The sequence below is a fragment of the Musca domestica genome, unplaced genomic scaffold, assembly GCF_030504385.1.
Source record: "Musca domestica strain aabys unplaced genomic scaffold, Musca_domestica.polishedcontigs.V.1.1 5, whole genome shotgun sequence".
Taxonomy (NCBI): domain Eukaryota; kingdom Metazoa; phylum Arthropoda; class Insecta; order Diptera; family Muscidae; genus Musca; species Musca domestica.
Genome location: NW_026712346.1, coordinates 3,345,932 through 3,361,734, shown reverse-complemented (window position 1 = coordinate 3,361,734; position 15,803 = coordinate 3,345,932). Strand labels below are relative to the sequence as shown.

At 35.5% G+C, this 15,803-nt stretch overlaps 1 protein-coding gene across 1 annotated transcript in view; it reads right to left on the bottom strand.

Moving 5' to 3' along the window:
• LOC131805001 (lysine-specific demethylase 6A-like) overlaps window positions 1–15,803 on the bottom strand; it is a 197,686-nt gene that overhangs the window by 121,182 nt on the left and 60,701 nt on the right. The window contains exon 2 of the mRNA XM_059128240.1: window positions 14,299–14,508. Within this exon, the coding sequence (XP_058984223.1) occupies window positions 14,299–14,508 (210 nt within the window). The remainder of the gene's footprint in view (window positions 1–14,298; window positions 14,509–15,803) is intronic.

The following is a 15,803-nucleotide window of genomic DNA, read 5'->3' as shown; positions in this document are numbered from 1 at the left end:
CCTGGACAGCATCCTGGAGGAGAACCTTGGTACAAACGCCGTGGAGCCAACCGAACTACTGTCATCCAAAGCGTGGTGGTAATTCCAGCAAGGAATGAGGTCGCCATCGACTTTGTGAGCGAGGAGGAAGTTCCCAAGGATGTCAGCCGAGGACTACAGCCATACCTCATAACCGCACTGGCGCACCATCGTCCTTGGGAGCAGTAAAAGATGGTAGTGACAGTCGAAGGCTTGAAATACCGTAGCTGAAGTGTGACGACGAAAATCACAAGGAGTTCATTTTCGTCCACACTCCGAAGTTATTTTTTGAACCAAGGTTGTGTTTTTTTTTATATAAATAAAATATGAAACAGGAGAGCGCGTTTTGTTCCATGGGTTTTTTTACAGAGAGCAAGGGCGAGAGAGGGAGATGTCCCGTTATAATGTTCTCTGATTATGTTGTTGAGACATTCAAATGGAGTAAACAAGGTCCCGTTAATCTACCACAAGACACGTGTTTGGGCTCCCATATAAAAGGGCGATCAAAATTAGAATGGGACAGTCAGTGCCAGACCAGGGAAGCAGCAACATCCAAGCGGTAAGTTAACCAACATCAATTCCATCCGGGCATCCTGGGATCGAATCCTTATATCCTTACCCATCCTTGTGTGAGTCCTAACACATCCTTGGTGAGTCCTTTATTATCCTTGAATATCCTTGTAGTGCTTGAGTACTTATTAAGGTCTCTCGAAACCATATCCTTGAACATCCTGTAGTGCTTGAGTACTTATTAAGGTCTCTTGCAAACGTATCATAGATCCTTGTCGTGCTTGAGTACTTATTAAGGTCTCTTGCAACCGAATCCTAGATCTTTGTAGTGCTTGAGTACTTATTAAGGTCTCTCGCAATCGTATCCTTGAATATCCTGTAGTGCTTGAGTACTTATTAAGGTCTCTTGCAATCATATCCTTGAATATCCTGTAGTGCTTGAGTACTTATTAAGGTCTCTTGCAAACGTATCCTAGATTCTTGTAGTGCTTGAGTACTTATTAAGGTCTCTTGCAACCGTATCCTAGATCCTTGTAGTGCTTGAGTACTTATTAAGGTCTCTTGCAACCGTATCCTAGATCCTTGTAGTGCTTGAGTGCTTATTAAGGTCTCTTGCAACTATATCCTAGATCCTTGTAGTGCTTGAGTACTTATTAAGGTCTCTTGCAACCGTATCCTAGATCCGTGTGGTGCATGAGTACTTTTTAAGGTCTCTTGCAATCATATCCTAGATCCGCGTAGTGCCTGAGTACTCATTAAGGTCTCTCGCAACCGTATACTTGAATATCCTGTAGTGCTTGAGTAATTATTAAGGTCTCTTGCAACCGTATCCTATATCCAGTAGTGCTTGAGTTCTTATTAAGGTCTCTTGCAACCGTATCCTATATCCTGTAGTGATTGAGTACTTATTAAGGTCTCTCGCAACAGTAGCTTTTGCATCTTTCCATTCATAGTTTTTATTGAAAGGCTTCTTCGACATTTTACACAAATGTCATAGACCTTCTCACGCCACAATCGCATATCTTTAATTCTTTTACCAATTCGCTTTCCTCCATTTCTTCAATATCTCTATGACCAAATATTTTGTGCCAATAGTGCTGGCAGTTTGTCGAGTTGCATGTTGCTGACATTGCTTGTTGACTTTCAAGAAGTTGGATTAAACCGGCAGACTTCTCGGCATAGCCAATCTCTTTTTCATCGGCAGCCACAATTTTTGCATTCGATTCATTGAAAATAACTTTAAACCCATTTTTTAATATTTTATTTACCGACATTAAGTTCCCATTGAAGGATGGTATGTACAACACATCTTTGAGTTTGACATTAAATGTCTCGCCATTGGAATTCGCAGTTTGGATGTTGCAACTGCCTTTGCCACTTAAAATAACTGATTCTACATTTGCGACTGTTACTTGCTCATGGGTATTCATATCCATCGTTGAAAAATGCGCACGATTTGAACAGATATGGCATGTTGCGCCGGAATCAAGAACCCAATGTGTTGCTTCACAATTTACTGAAAAACAAAAGTTGCCATTCATAGCTTTCTCTTTCTTCGCCTTGTTCGCTTCGTCTGCATTATTGTTCTTGGTTTTCTTGAATTTCCAGCAATCCTTTTTCAGATGACCTTTTGCCTTACAGAAATGGCATCGCGTTCTTCGGAGCGTTCAGATGTTTTGAGAATTGAATTCGAAGGTACATAATCTTTCATTCGTTCAACTTCCAAGGCCGTAACTAGAGTGTCAAATGTGGATGAAAGACTACTAAGAAGCATAGCCACCAACCATCGCTCGAAAAATTTTTCGCTTATAGCTTCAAATTTTTCGAATAGTAACTTCATGTCCATTATATGTTCATTAATATCAGCTTCCCCTGAATATTTCATATTGCATATTTGCCTCATAATACGTACACTACTCCCAATCGTATTTATTTCATGATGGTTTTTCAAAATATTTCAACAATCATGGGCGCTCGTAGCTTCATTTATCAGCATAAGTTGATTGTCTTCAACGGACAGGCTAATTTGTACCGTCGCTGATTCGTTCCTTTTCTTCCATTCCACATCAGGATTACTAGGAACAGCGAAAGTAACACATTCCCACAAACCTTCTTTACGCAAGATTAATTCCAGCTTGAACTTCCATAAATGGTAATTATCTGCGTTTAATTTCGCGAAAGATGTTCTCAAAAAATCCATTGCGCTGGGCCCATAACCTGTTAGAGGCGCACTATGTGTGATAAATGATTTTAGAGAACAAATGATCTGAACACACGAAATTTTATTTGGGAAGTAAAATTATTTTTTCATTGACAAGAAAATACAATTCATAAGTCAATGATTAATTGTTTGACATAAATTGATATTACAGTGAAAATTACAAAGTAAGTCGGTTAAAGTCATTTTTTTTCTCAAAATTTTCTTTCATGACAACGTTTCCACTGTAATTACAAATAAATTTGTGTCAAATCGGCCCAGCCGTTCTCAAATGATGTGTTACTGTACTTTTTCAAATTTGTTACATATAAATTTAAAGAAGTAGGTGTGGCCAGTTCCTCTGCCCCCAAACGTCGCATACTAACTGTGGAACAGATATCTTCATGATTTTGGCAAATATTAGGATTTTAGATAAATCGAAAAAATGGGCGCAAAATTGGGTGTGGTCATATATATATATATATATATATATATATATATATATATATATATATATATATATATATATATATATATATATATATATATATATATATATATATATATATATATATATATATATATATATATATATATATATATATATATATATATATATATATATATATATATATATATATATATATATATAGTTAAATTCAATTTAGAAATTATTATCGATTCTGACGACGAAATCTGAAAAAATTTGAAAACATATATACATTCGTATACGCAATATGTCATTCATTCACCAAATATATGTTTTTTGCACTCTAAATAAATAAGTTGAAACGAATACAGCAATAAGCATGAACACCGCCAAATTTGTAGATTGATGATAGTTGCAACCCAACATTGTTTATCAAAGTTTAGGCTTTTTAAAGAGAAAAGCTAGCCATTTACAACTTACATTAGGTCTTTAAAAATATGCATTACACGCTAATACTATGGGTCAGCAACGCGATCCGGGTTAGCTAGTATAAATATAAAATATGATAGAACACTTTATAAGTTTAACAATACTTCTTATCTATATATATAAAAATCAATTGTTGTTCGTTGGTAATGGAATCAGTTTTTTAATTCCTTAAATGTTGGTTATTTGAGATTTAAGGAAGAACAAAACATTCTTTCAAATGATTATAAGTATAGGACCAAGCTTTGGTATAACCCTTATATGAAGGCATCCGCTAATTTCAACTATTTCCAGGGTCCTGGACACATTCTAGTTCACCTCTCCGCGGAAAATTTTCAATGTGAATGTTTTGGAGTAGCGCCCATATAAAGGTTTCACCTATTTCGAGGGTTTTGGTTATATTTTCGAATCGATTTGGCTTGAAATGTGTATTTAGGCTACTTTGGTAGAGAACCAGCATACATGGGACTATTATAAACAGTTGATGTATACTGTTTAATAAAAATTAAAACATCTGGCTGCAAAATAGGATCCGGTTTTATACTATAAATCGCCCGGTACGTGAACCTATATGGACATTTTTGAAATGCATTTTTTTTCTCTTTAGCCGAGTCACCATCTTCTATCTATATATATAAAATTAATTTGTGGTTTGTTGGTAATGGAATCAGTTGAGAACGGCTGAACCGATTTGCATAATTTTTTGTACAAACGATCGTCATACCCCGAGTTAGGTTTTTAAAGAACAAAATATAGACCACGCATACTTTTACGCCCACAATTTCGATTTATCAAAAATCCTTTTATTTGCCAAATAATGAAGATAAAATTTTAAAATTATTACACATCCTAAGAATTTATTAGGGGGCTGAGGAACTGACCACGCCTACTTTTTAATCTATATATAAACCAATTGTTGTTCGTTGGTAATTGAATCAGTTGAGATCGGCTGGAACTATTTGGATATTTTTTTTTAATGTTCGTCATGTCCCTATTTAGTTTTTATGCTAAGAAAAAGTGACCACGCCCAATTTTGCGCCCATTTTTTCGATTTATCTAAAATCCTTATATTTGCCAAAATCATGAAGATATATGTTCCACAGTTAATATATGTAATCTGGCTTCTGGCAGAAGTCTCTTCGCGGAAAATTTTCAATGTCAATGTTTCGAAGTAGGGCTCATATAAAAGTTCCTCCTCATTTTACCTTTTTCGAGGGTTTTGATTATATTTTCGAACTTTAACTAAAAAATACTTCTCATAAATCTCAACGTACTTTTATATTGAGGCTATGCCTAATGGGGACCCAATAGTAGCCAGTTATTTCCGGTATTGATTTCACAATACCGAATACTTTAAATGTCAAGTTACAAATAATTCGGTAGAAATTGTACAAGAACATGCAAAAGGACGAATTTTTAGTGGTATTATTATACCTAAACGAAACTGGTATATTCTAACTTCCTAGGCATATGGTAGTTCAAAGATTAACCTAAATATTTCGCCTTTATTGCGATTTCAACGAACGGCCGCATACACAGACAGATATAGTTTAATCGACTGGTAAAAACTAAATACCTTATAACATGAGCTTCTAAATGTTACAAATTCTAAAATTTTTGATTTGGAAAATATTGGAAGAACTTTATAATACTGATAATTGAGAATTGATAATTTAATTAAATACGATGATATAACAAATATTAAGAGATATTGGGGAATACAAAATAAATCATAAATTGGATTTTTGTTGTAATTTTTGGACAAATGATTTATAACCTGAAAAATGCTTTTGAGCCCTTCAAAATACCTAAAATTTAGAGCACATTTGGTCGACGAATATTGGGAGATAATATTATATGAGACATATATTTAAATGAGAACAAATATATTCCTTTCGTAACATCAATAATCCTAAGAATAATATGTGCTAAGTCTGAAAGACGCATATTAAATTTGGTGACCTCTATCGTAATTGCAAATGGTGAATGAAGAGGCTCAAGGACATAATTTAATCAACAAAGATTTCAACTTTTTAACATACTTTGATGAAACTTTATTTATGATTGTTAAATTAAAGTCATATTGCCAGGATTTCAATTTAGGAATTACTTCGATTCTGAAGTCCAAAACTGCAAGAAATTGACTAGATATGGAAATAATCCATCCAATGAGAACTTAAAACGCAAATTTCATTGGGACTGCAATCAGTGAAATACCGAATATGAAGAGCAGTGTTATATTAAAATTTAGAAGGAATAGGATTCATATCCTCGGAAAATTCTTCCGAAACCTTAAGAGTAACCTTAACTCACATGTAACGTTATACGGTGACTATGCGCTATCGTCAGTAATTACACTGCGGGAAATTACACTTGGAAAATTGTTTGGTTGATAGAAAAAAATCCCAAAAAGGGGTTTCGGGTCAAAAGTTTTTAGGGTCCATTTTATATAGCTTAAACAAACACGAAGGGCCTTAAATATTTTGCTCTATACTTCGCAAAAGTTACGATAGAGTTTTAAATTTGATACAGTCCTAGGGGTTTCATGAAGAATCAGTTGTACAAAATATGTATCAGGTCGGTCTAAATTGATGTAGCCCCTTTCAATTTCCTCAAATGTTGGTCATTTGAGATTTTAAGAAGAACAACACATTCTTTCAAATTTGGTATAAACCTTATATGAAGGTATCCGCTGATTTCGGCTATTTCCAGCGTCTTGGTCCCATTTTTCAATTGATTTTACCCTTATTTGACATCTTAGCTTCTAAGGGGGTAGAAGACCTCTTTGCGGAAATTTTCTTGATTATATTTTCGAATCGATTTGGCTTAAAATGTGTGTTTAGGCTAATTTGGGGGTAGATGGGCTATTAAAAAACAGTTAATGTGTACTTTTTAATACATGTGATCTATTATTTAGGTTTTAAATTCTCAAATTAAAACCTGTAGCTGAAAATACTTATGCTTTCAAAACTATGTATTAAAGACTAAAATTACGGGCCTGCAACGCGGACGGGTCCAGCTAGTTTATACTAAAAATTGTGCCACTTATGTGTGCCAGATGTGTGAATTATTATGCTCTAAAAACTATGCGTTGAAGACTGAAACTATAGACCGGCAACACGGTCTGGCCCAGCTAGTTTTTAATAATAATCTTCATTTATATTCTCTTGCATGTGTTTTGGGCTTTTTGTTGGAAATATAATGCAAACAGTTTTTGTTTGACGCCAATTATAATATAAGGTTTGATTATGTTTAAATGTCAGGAAATGGCAAAAAGAAAATATGTTAGTTATCAATGATGTAACTCGGCATAAGCATGGTGCAATAAAAAGGTAATGTAGAGCTACCAGCTGATTACAAATTTTTTCTAAGTGTGCCCGACTTCTGCACATTTTGTGTATGTATTTATTGTTTTTAAGTTTTTATTCGAATGACTGACTGGCATAGTTCATAGCTCCAATAACGTATACGAAGTTTTGAAGAAATCGCCAAAATCAACCCAATTTAATTAAAACTTTATAGCCTCATAGTATATTTAATATTCATTTAACACTAAAAGTGTAAAACAAACCTAATTGAGTTAATTTAATGTTTCATTGATGTTACCAAGATGTTTCAACTGCTAAGTAAACGACCATAACACGACCAATTATACAATGCCAAAGCGCTGTAACAAGTGCAATGGAGATCATGGTTCTAAAGAGTGTCCTGTCCCTCCCAAGGGACAATACACTCTTATTGAATACACCGACGAGGTATCTGGGGAGGTTGTGAAAAAGGTGGCACAGCCCTGTTACTGCGTTAACTGTGGCAAATACGGACATCCTGCTTCGGCTAAGGATTGTCCACACCGTCTGGTAATCTTAGCTCGCAAGGCTAAAGCCAAGGCCGACATACAGGCCAAAAATGAGGCACGTTGTTTACGAATTGCTGCCATTGGCTCCAGCATGACATATGCTGGTGTCGCAGGTGGCTAGTCCCAACTAGTAACAAGTCTCAGCTAGTAACAGTCCACGTTCTAGAAGTCGACCTCCCCAAAAAGAGGTAATTTCTCAGTCTGAGAATATTGTCCAGTTCTTTGAAACTGGCTATTCCCAAAAATGTGAAAAGTCTAGGGCTTTTGGCCCTTTCTTCCAAAAAATAATGTCAACTTCAGGTATTGACGCCGCAATGTCTGCCTGGTTGCTAGTTATTGCTGGAAATATCCAGTTTTAAAGTAGTTTTTATTAATGTGAACTCTTTGATTTCATTATCAAGGAGACACTATTTAAAGTTGTTAGTTGAGGAGAGGAAACTGGATGTACTTCATTCGGCCGAGCATAAGCTTAGCCCTTCTCATACTTTTAGTTTAGAGGGATATAGGATTTTCTCCAGTATCGTGAAGGGAGGCAACGCGGGGTGGTACCGCGGTTGCTATTCTCAACTGGACATATATAGTCCTGTGAGGTGAGGGTGTGGAAGGACAATGGCTCTCAATGTACCTCGCACCCCTTGAGGCACTACGGTCCGAAGACATTTTGCAGGTTTTTGACCTATATAACTCTGGGGAAGTTTTGATTGGAACCGACCTGAACGCGAAGCACACTTCGTGGGGAGGTAACGTGAGAAACAGCAGTAAACGAGTTTTGGACAGATTTTTACAGGACTGCCTAGACTTTGACGTAATAAGGTCGGATATTCCAACTAGGGAGACTGAGACATCTGCCTCATACATAGATTTATTTCTACATAAACCAGGACTTCCTCTGGTTGGTGGCGGAAATATTTCTATGGCATTTGATTTCGTATCGACTAGGTACTAGAGAACCTGCAAGTCAGTTAGTGGACAATACAGGTCGACTTATTACGGACGACGGTCAAAAGGCTGAAGCCTTGGCAGATCATTTGCAGGGTGTTTCGCCGGCCATGGGAGAAACGAGTGTTAATTTCTCAGGAGGCCCAGTTAATCGGTTTCCTGGGGAACATGATGCCCTCCGTAGCTCAGTCAATCGAGCTACTGAGGGGATCAGCGATCGGTCCCCCATGGTAAATTTCGGCGATACATTTACTGCAGATAGGGCTATTGTAGAATACGCCACTCGTTGGAACGAGGGTGGTTTTCTTCGCGCCAGTTGTGTGGGTAAGGCAATCGCCCGTAGGCCAGCAAGTAAGTCCTGCGGTTTGGATAGAATAACCGATATCGCCTTAAAAAACGGGAGAGGTTATTTTCACGTTCCTGGCAGTGTTATTTAATCACTGTCTGAACCTGGGCTTCTTTCCCAGGGCATGTTAAGAGGCTATGTTTGTTCCCATATTTAAAAGGGGTTCACCTCTGGGACAATGTAGCAGCTATAGGCCGATATCACTTTTATCGGCCTTCGGTAAACTCTTCGAGTCTTACATTTAGGAAATATTAAATAAACTCATACAGGATAAAAGCGTGTTGAAGGACAACCAGTTCGGGTTTAGGGCAGGTCCATCCACTGTCCATGCCCTAACTGCTCTCTCATCCTATGTGGTTTCAGGTCTTAACAATAGGCACGGCACTATTGCAGTTGGACTTGATTTTTCTAAAGCCTTTGATACCGTATGGCATCAAGGATTATTGTTTAAAATGCAACGGTTTGGATTTGATCGCCAAACTATGAGATTAGTAGGAAGTTTTCTGTCTGATAGGTATTTTAGAGTTAGGGTAGCTGAGCGACTATCTAGTCGCAGACCTGTACTGACTGGCGTGCCCCAGGGCTCCCTCCTAGGGCCGATGTTGTTTAACATCTATGTCAGTGACATGCCTGCACCTCCACGTGGAGGGTTAACATTGTCATATGCCGATGATGTGCTTGTGGCGTATACGGCCCCATTGTCTCGTATAGCGGAAGCACTTCTGAACATTTATCTTAGGTCTTATATAGGTTCTTTACCGTCTGGGGCCTCAAGCTATATGGGGACAAATGCTCGGCAATTATATTTACCGGGAAAACACAATATGTTCGTCCAATTTTTACAAGTTACCATCCGGTCGTGAAAGTTGGACCTCATACTGTGGAAATAAAGGATAGAATACCTTAGGATCATTTTTCAAAAGAATTTTGATTTCAATGGACATATAGATTTTATCCTGGATAGAGCGAGGAAGGTCTTCTTCAGCTATCAAGGGCTGATGAAGATGCGGGGTGATTTAACACCCGAAGTTAGGTTGCGGCAAATAATGCGACCTATTGTTGCCTAAGCTTTTCCTGTTCTTCGCAAATTTTAGTGAAATAAATGGAAAAGTAGTCACAATTACTTGCAGCACTTTTCGTACAAGAATCCATTATCATATCTACAACATAGTGTGTTGGGGTGATTATACGTTTAATTGGACCAAAAAGTTTGTAACACCGTGAAATATTGGTCCTAAGTCCACGATGTTATACATGGATCTTCTGTCCGTCTGTCCATGTTAATTTTGCATAAAGTTGGAGTTTGGGGCAGAATAAAATCCTGTTGTTTTTGGTAATCATCGCAAAATATGGGCCAAGATCACAAAAATTTACTGAATCTGCAGTTACTCTACAGCTCACAATCATATACGCCGAAAGCCAAACAATTTGTAAGGTCAGCGGATATTAGAGGGTGAAATTGGCCTTAACTTTTATGTAAAAAATCAACATTTCTATGAAACCAGGAATATTTTAAAATTCTGATCGTTACATTGATGAAGACAGACAGTACATTGAATATATATGAAAATATGTGCGATCTCTATAAGAAAGAAAGTTATGTTAGATTTTATGCATACAACTCAAGAACGGCTGAACAGATATTGACAGTTTCAGAATTGCCTGTATATGGCTAATAAAAATGTGAGTATTCTTGTATTAAATAATATTTAGCAGGTAAAATAGACCTCAACTTTTGTGTAAAAAATGTCATAATTACCATTATCACAAATACACGAATGTCCTCTGACCTTACATTGATGCTGACGAATATATTAAAAAATGACAGATACATCAAATCATATTAAGAAATCTAAAGATAGTTAGCACGACAGAGGACGTAAATATATACTTGTATGCAGTTCTGGTCGAAAACCGGTCAAAGGAAACAACGACAAGACGAACGAACTTCTATTCCAGAATTGTCCAAATGGAATAACAAGAATTTATCAAATTTCGTACTTTTAACCGAACGAGGACGTTCGGAATTTAGAGAAGAGCTATTAATTAAAAAGTAGTTAACCACCCAATACACAAAAATGATTGATTGCCACTTTAGCAGTATCATATTTCTTCGATTGCTCAACAATTCGCTGCCGTCAACACGCGGTGCCAAATAAGCATATTTATTAATTTGTATACTTCGTATTCTGCTAAAATATCACCAGATTTAAATAACAATATATGAAAATTCGAAGAATAAAGTCAGTTTAGTTTTACAACTAAAATATTAATGAAATAATTGCTTTGATTTATATACATACTAGCTGGCTCAGTTCGCGTGGCCGGTCCGTAGTTTTAGTCTGTAATGCATAGCATAATAATTCACAAATCTGGCTCACCCAAGTGGAACAATCTTTAGTATAAATGATGACTCGATTAAATAGAAATAGTTTTTCAAAAAACCTGATACTCTTTTTCAGTAAGCGGTTTTAGTTTGAGAGTTAAAAACCTAAATAATATAGCATATATATTAAAAAGTATACATTAACTGTTTATAATAGGCCCATGTAAGATGGTTCTCTACCCCCAAAGTAGCATAAACACACATTTTAAGTCAAATTGATTCGAAAACATAATCAATCAGGAGGTACTTTTATATGTGTGCTACTCCGAAACATTGACATTGAAAATTTTTCGCGAAGAGGACTTCTATCAGAAGCTAGATGCCAAATAAGGGCAAAATCAGTTGAAAATGTGACCAAGACCCTGGTAATAGCTAAAATTACCGGATACATTTACATAAGAGTTAATGATGCATGTTCCTATACTTATAATTATTTGAAAGAATTTGTTTTTCTTTCTAAAATCTCAAATTACCCACATTTAAGGAATTTAAAAGGGGCTATATCATTTGAATGTAGACCAACCTGATACATATTTTGTACAAATGATTCCTCATGTAACCCCTAGGACTGCATCACATTTAAAACTTTATCGTAACTTTTTCGGAGTATAGGACAAAATATTTGCGGCCCTTTATGTTAAGCTATTTAAAATGGACTATAAAAAAGTTAGTTCCGAGAACCCTCTTTTGGGATTTTTATTTACCAACCGAAAAATTTCCTAACCCCAAGATTGTCGCAGTGTAATTACTGACGATAGCACATAGTACCTGTATAACATTAACTATGATTTAAGGATGCTTTAAGGGTTTGAAAGAATTTTCCTAGTATATGAATCCTTTTCTTACTATATTTTCAATTCACTTCACTATTTCGAAAAAAATCGGCGCAAAATTGGGCGTGGTCATTTTTTCTTTGCATAAAACCCTAAATCGGGGAAGGACGAACATTTAAAAAAATATCCAAAATTTTCCAGTCGGTCTCAGCTCATTCAATTACCAACGAACAACAATTGGTTTATATAAAGATTAAAAAGTAGGCGTGGTCAGTTCCTCAGCCCCAAATAAATACTTAGGATTGGAGGTAAAGTCAACAGTATGTCGTGTAATAATTTTAAAACCGGTATCTTCATTATTAGGCAAATATAAGGACTTTAGATAATTCGAAATAGTGGGCGTGAAAGTAGGCGTGGCCAATATTTTTTTATTTAAAAACTTAACTCGGTACAAAAAATTATGCAAATCGGTTCATCCGTTGTCAACTGATTCCATTACTAACGAACAATTGATTTTTATATGTACAGATCATTTTTAGCTTGTTAAATTTAGAGCGCTTTTAAAATAAACTTACTCGGGCTTCACTTCATTGAGAGTGAACGGAAGAAGCAAGTAAAAAATAAAAATGTCGACCGGGTTGAATGTTCCCCGGTTGGAGAATACAGTTAAAGTTTTCAAAATGCAATAAGGATTGATTTATAATGTGGGTCTTAAATAGCAAATTTAAAACAGTATCATGGACAAATTGATCATCAAAATGTCTTTTCAAGCTTTCCGAAAGAAGAACAAAAATTTTAAAATGTGAGCATCTGTTTAAAGCAAATACAATGAATATTTAAAAAATGTATTAAGACCGTTATTTTTAAAGTGTATTTGTAGCCATTTATTGAATAAGGTTTTAAGTTATTAAATCAGTAATCGTAAAACACGCTAAAACATGCAAAACGGGTCTTTTTACCTAGTTGCTCGTATGGACACAGAATCCATAATTTTTTTGAGACAATCTTATCATAATTTATCTAAAATACCAATTATTGAACCTTATCTTAGATAGTAGAAAACTTTTCACGAAATTATAATACCTTTTGAAAACCTATGTCTATACCCTCCAACAAGGGTATTGTGTTCCGTTTGTCATTCATTCCATCTATAAATATTCGTCGTAGACCAGATAAAGTATATATATTCATGATAAGCATAACAATGTCCGTCTGTCTGTTGGAATCACAAATACAGCCCAGTTTATTTTACGTAGAGGTTTCATATTTGCCACAATAGTTTGTATTGTGTCTAGGATGGTTTGTAATGGAAATATATTGGTCTATGTTTTCGCATAGCACCCATATAACGGTACCTACCAATATTCGGTATTTATATACCCTTCACCATACATACTATAGAGGGTGTATTAACTTCGTCATTCCGTTTGTAACTCATCGAAATAATAACAAAGTATATATATTCTTGAAAAAATTCTAAGACGATTTATCCCTGTCCGTCCATCCGTCTGTCGTAATCACGTTACAGTCACAACGAATTAAGATAGGAAGCTAACATTTTGCAAAGGCACCCATATAACGGTACCTACCAATATTCGGTATTTATATACCCTTCACCTTACATACTATAGAGGGTGTATTAACTTCGTCATTCCGTTTGTAACTCATCGAAATAATAATAACGTATATATATTCTTGAAAAAATTCTAAGACGATTTATCCCTGTCCGTCCATCCGTCTGTTGTAATCACGATACAGTCAAAACGAATTAAGATAGGAAGCTAACATTTTGCACAGGTATATGATATGGCTTTGGTCTGCAGGCAGATAAAGTTCGGAGATGGGCTATATCTGTACATGATGATATGATATTCGGTAATTTGATTATTTTAGCCACACTTTTCGATGGAATTGTCAGAAATTCGATACAAGGAGTTCCTTGTGAGTACTTTACCCCCTAAAAGAGAATTTTCTATATAGGTCTGCAATATAGTATAGCCCCCATATAACGGTACCTCCCGATATTCGATATTTTGAATTTTGAATTGTCTGAAATACTGCACAAGAAGTTCTTTGTGAGTACTTTACACCCACAAATAGATTTGTCTATATATGATATGGCTTGATTCTTTTGAAATAAAATCCTTTCATCCTTTTTTGAATTTTAATGCATTTGCAATGAAATTGGAAATTGATCCAGCAGGGCGTATCTAGACTAAACTACATATTTAGCTAATGTATAGAATAATACAATGATACAGGCCTAAATTTTTAAAATAAAGGATTAAAGAGTTTTTGAGATATTAGATAAAAGATTATTAAATGCAAACAACATTGTTTTTATGAAGGGTACGTACTTAAGCAATTCAAATAGTTTTGGATCTGCGACACGTATATTCCGCGCAAGGTTCCAACTTAGGTGGACCATTGGTACAATACTTTTAAAGTTTTGGAGTTTGTTCCATTCGTATCTTTCCACAGCTAGTGAATATTGTCGAGCAGTAAGAGGACCAACATTCCACGCAATATTATTGCACCATCCAACCGACTGTACCCAATGTACACAGCTGAAAAAAGTAAGTAATTAATTATTTCAACAAATCAATATATATTTTTTTAATAAGAATTAATGTTTTTCCTTTTTATTCGAACTTTTTATATTTTAATGAAACATTTAATAAGTCTTAAATATATCTGCCGGATAGCACTGAAACTGCTACGGCAAGCCAATACTCTCTAATTGGGGAGTACGTATTTAAATTGTAAGAGGGAATCCTTTTAAATAACAGTCTCAACTATTCATACTCAAGAGAGCTCCATTTAAAACAGCAAGTGAAAGTGAAACCGGCAGGCGAATAGTATATCTTTCAAAACACTGAAAACCGGGCGGCATTGTTTAATTGGTGGTTAAGTCGAAAAGTTGACATATGCTTCTATGTATTTTAAGCCCATATATTTGCTAATTCGGATTAAGAAGATGACTATACAAAATGCATATGTTAAAAAAATAATATTCAAGAGAATGTACTAGTAAATATCCTATAAAAGTATTTCCTAAAGTATGCATCAGGACCACCAATGGGTCGCGAGTAAATATTGTGTAGCCCCAAGATTTGAAACTGATTAGAACCACCTTTAGCTACACGCACCTAAACAACAAAATCTGTGTTTTTAAAATCCTTATCCCCAATATTTAAACAAACTCAAGTTTTGAACCACTCTGCCACCTCAAACACTCACCCTACCACTTTTTTATCTGCTAATATTCTCTTGTATTCATTTATTCATAAAAGAGGCAAGACATATGTTAAGTGCGCCTAAGTTCGGCATGTCCCAGTAGTTATGCCCTCTGCCATACAAAAGAGGGTATATTAAATTCGTTGTCATTTCGTTTGCAACACGTCTAATTGTTCGTCGTATACTTTGTGTTTCATGACCAGAATAAAAGACGATTTAAAGATCGTGGCCATGTTTTTTTATTGACGCCATATAAAGGTAGCTACTTATATTCGGTATTTCTATGAATTCAGCCACAATTTGTCACGGAATTCTTCCAAATTTGGTATTAGGAGTTGGTAATGTAAGTTGGCTCTACGTTTTCCTATATAATGGCACCTCTAAAAAGTCGGTATTTTTCGGATTTATGCCACATTTTTTCTGATTTGTTAAAATGGTAGTTGTAGTTCATAATCGGTTTTACGACCGTTATCAAAACTTTGTTCACATTGGTCCACGGTTCAAATTGATATATAAACCGATATTCGGCGTTTTGATGATCATAGAAAAATTTTTTCTTGAAATTGTTTCAAATTTGTTGTTTGAGCCGCCCGCCGAATTAATGTTTTTTAATTATATATATATA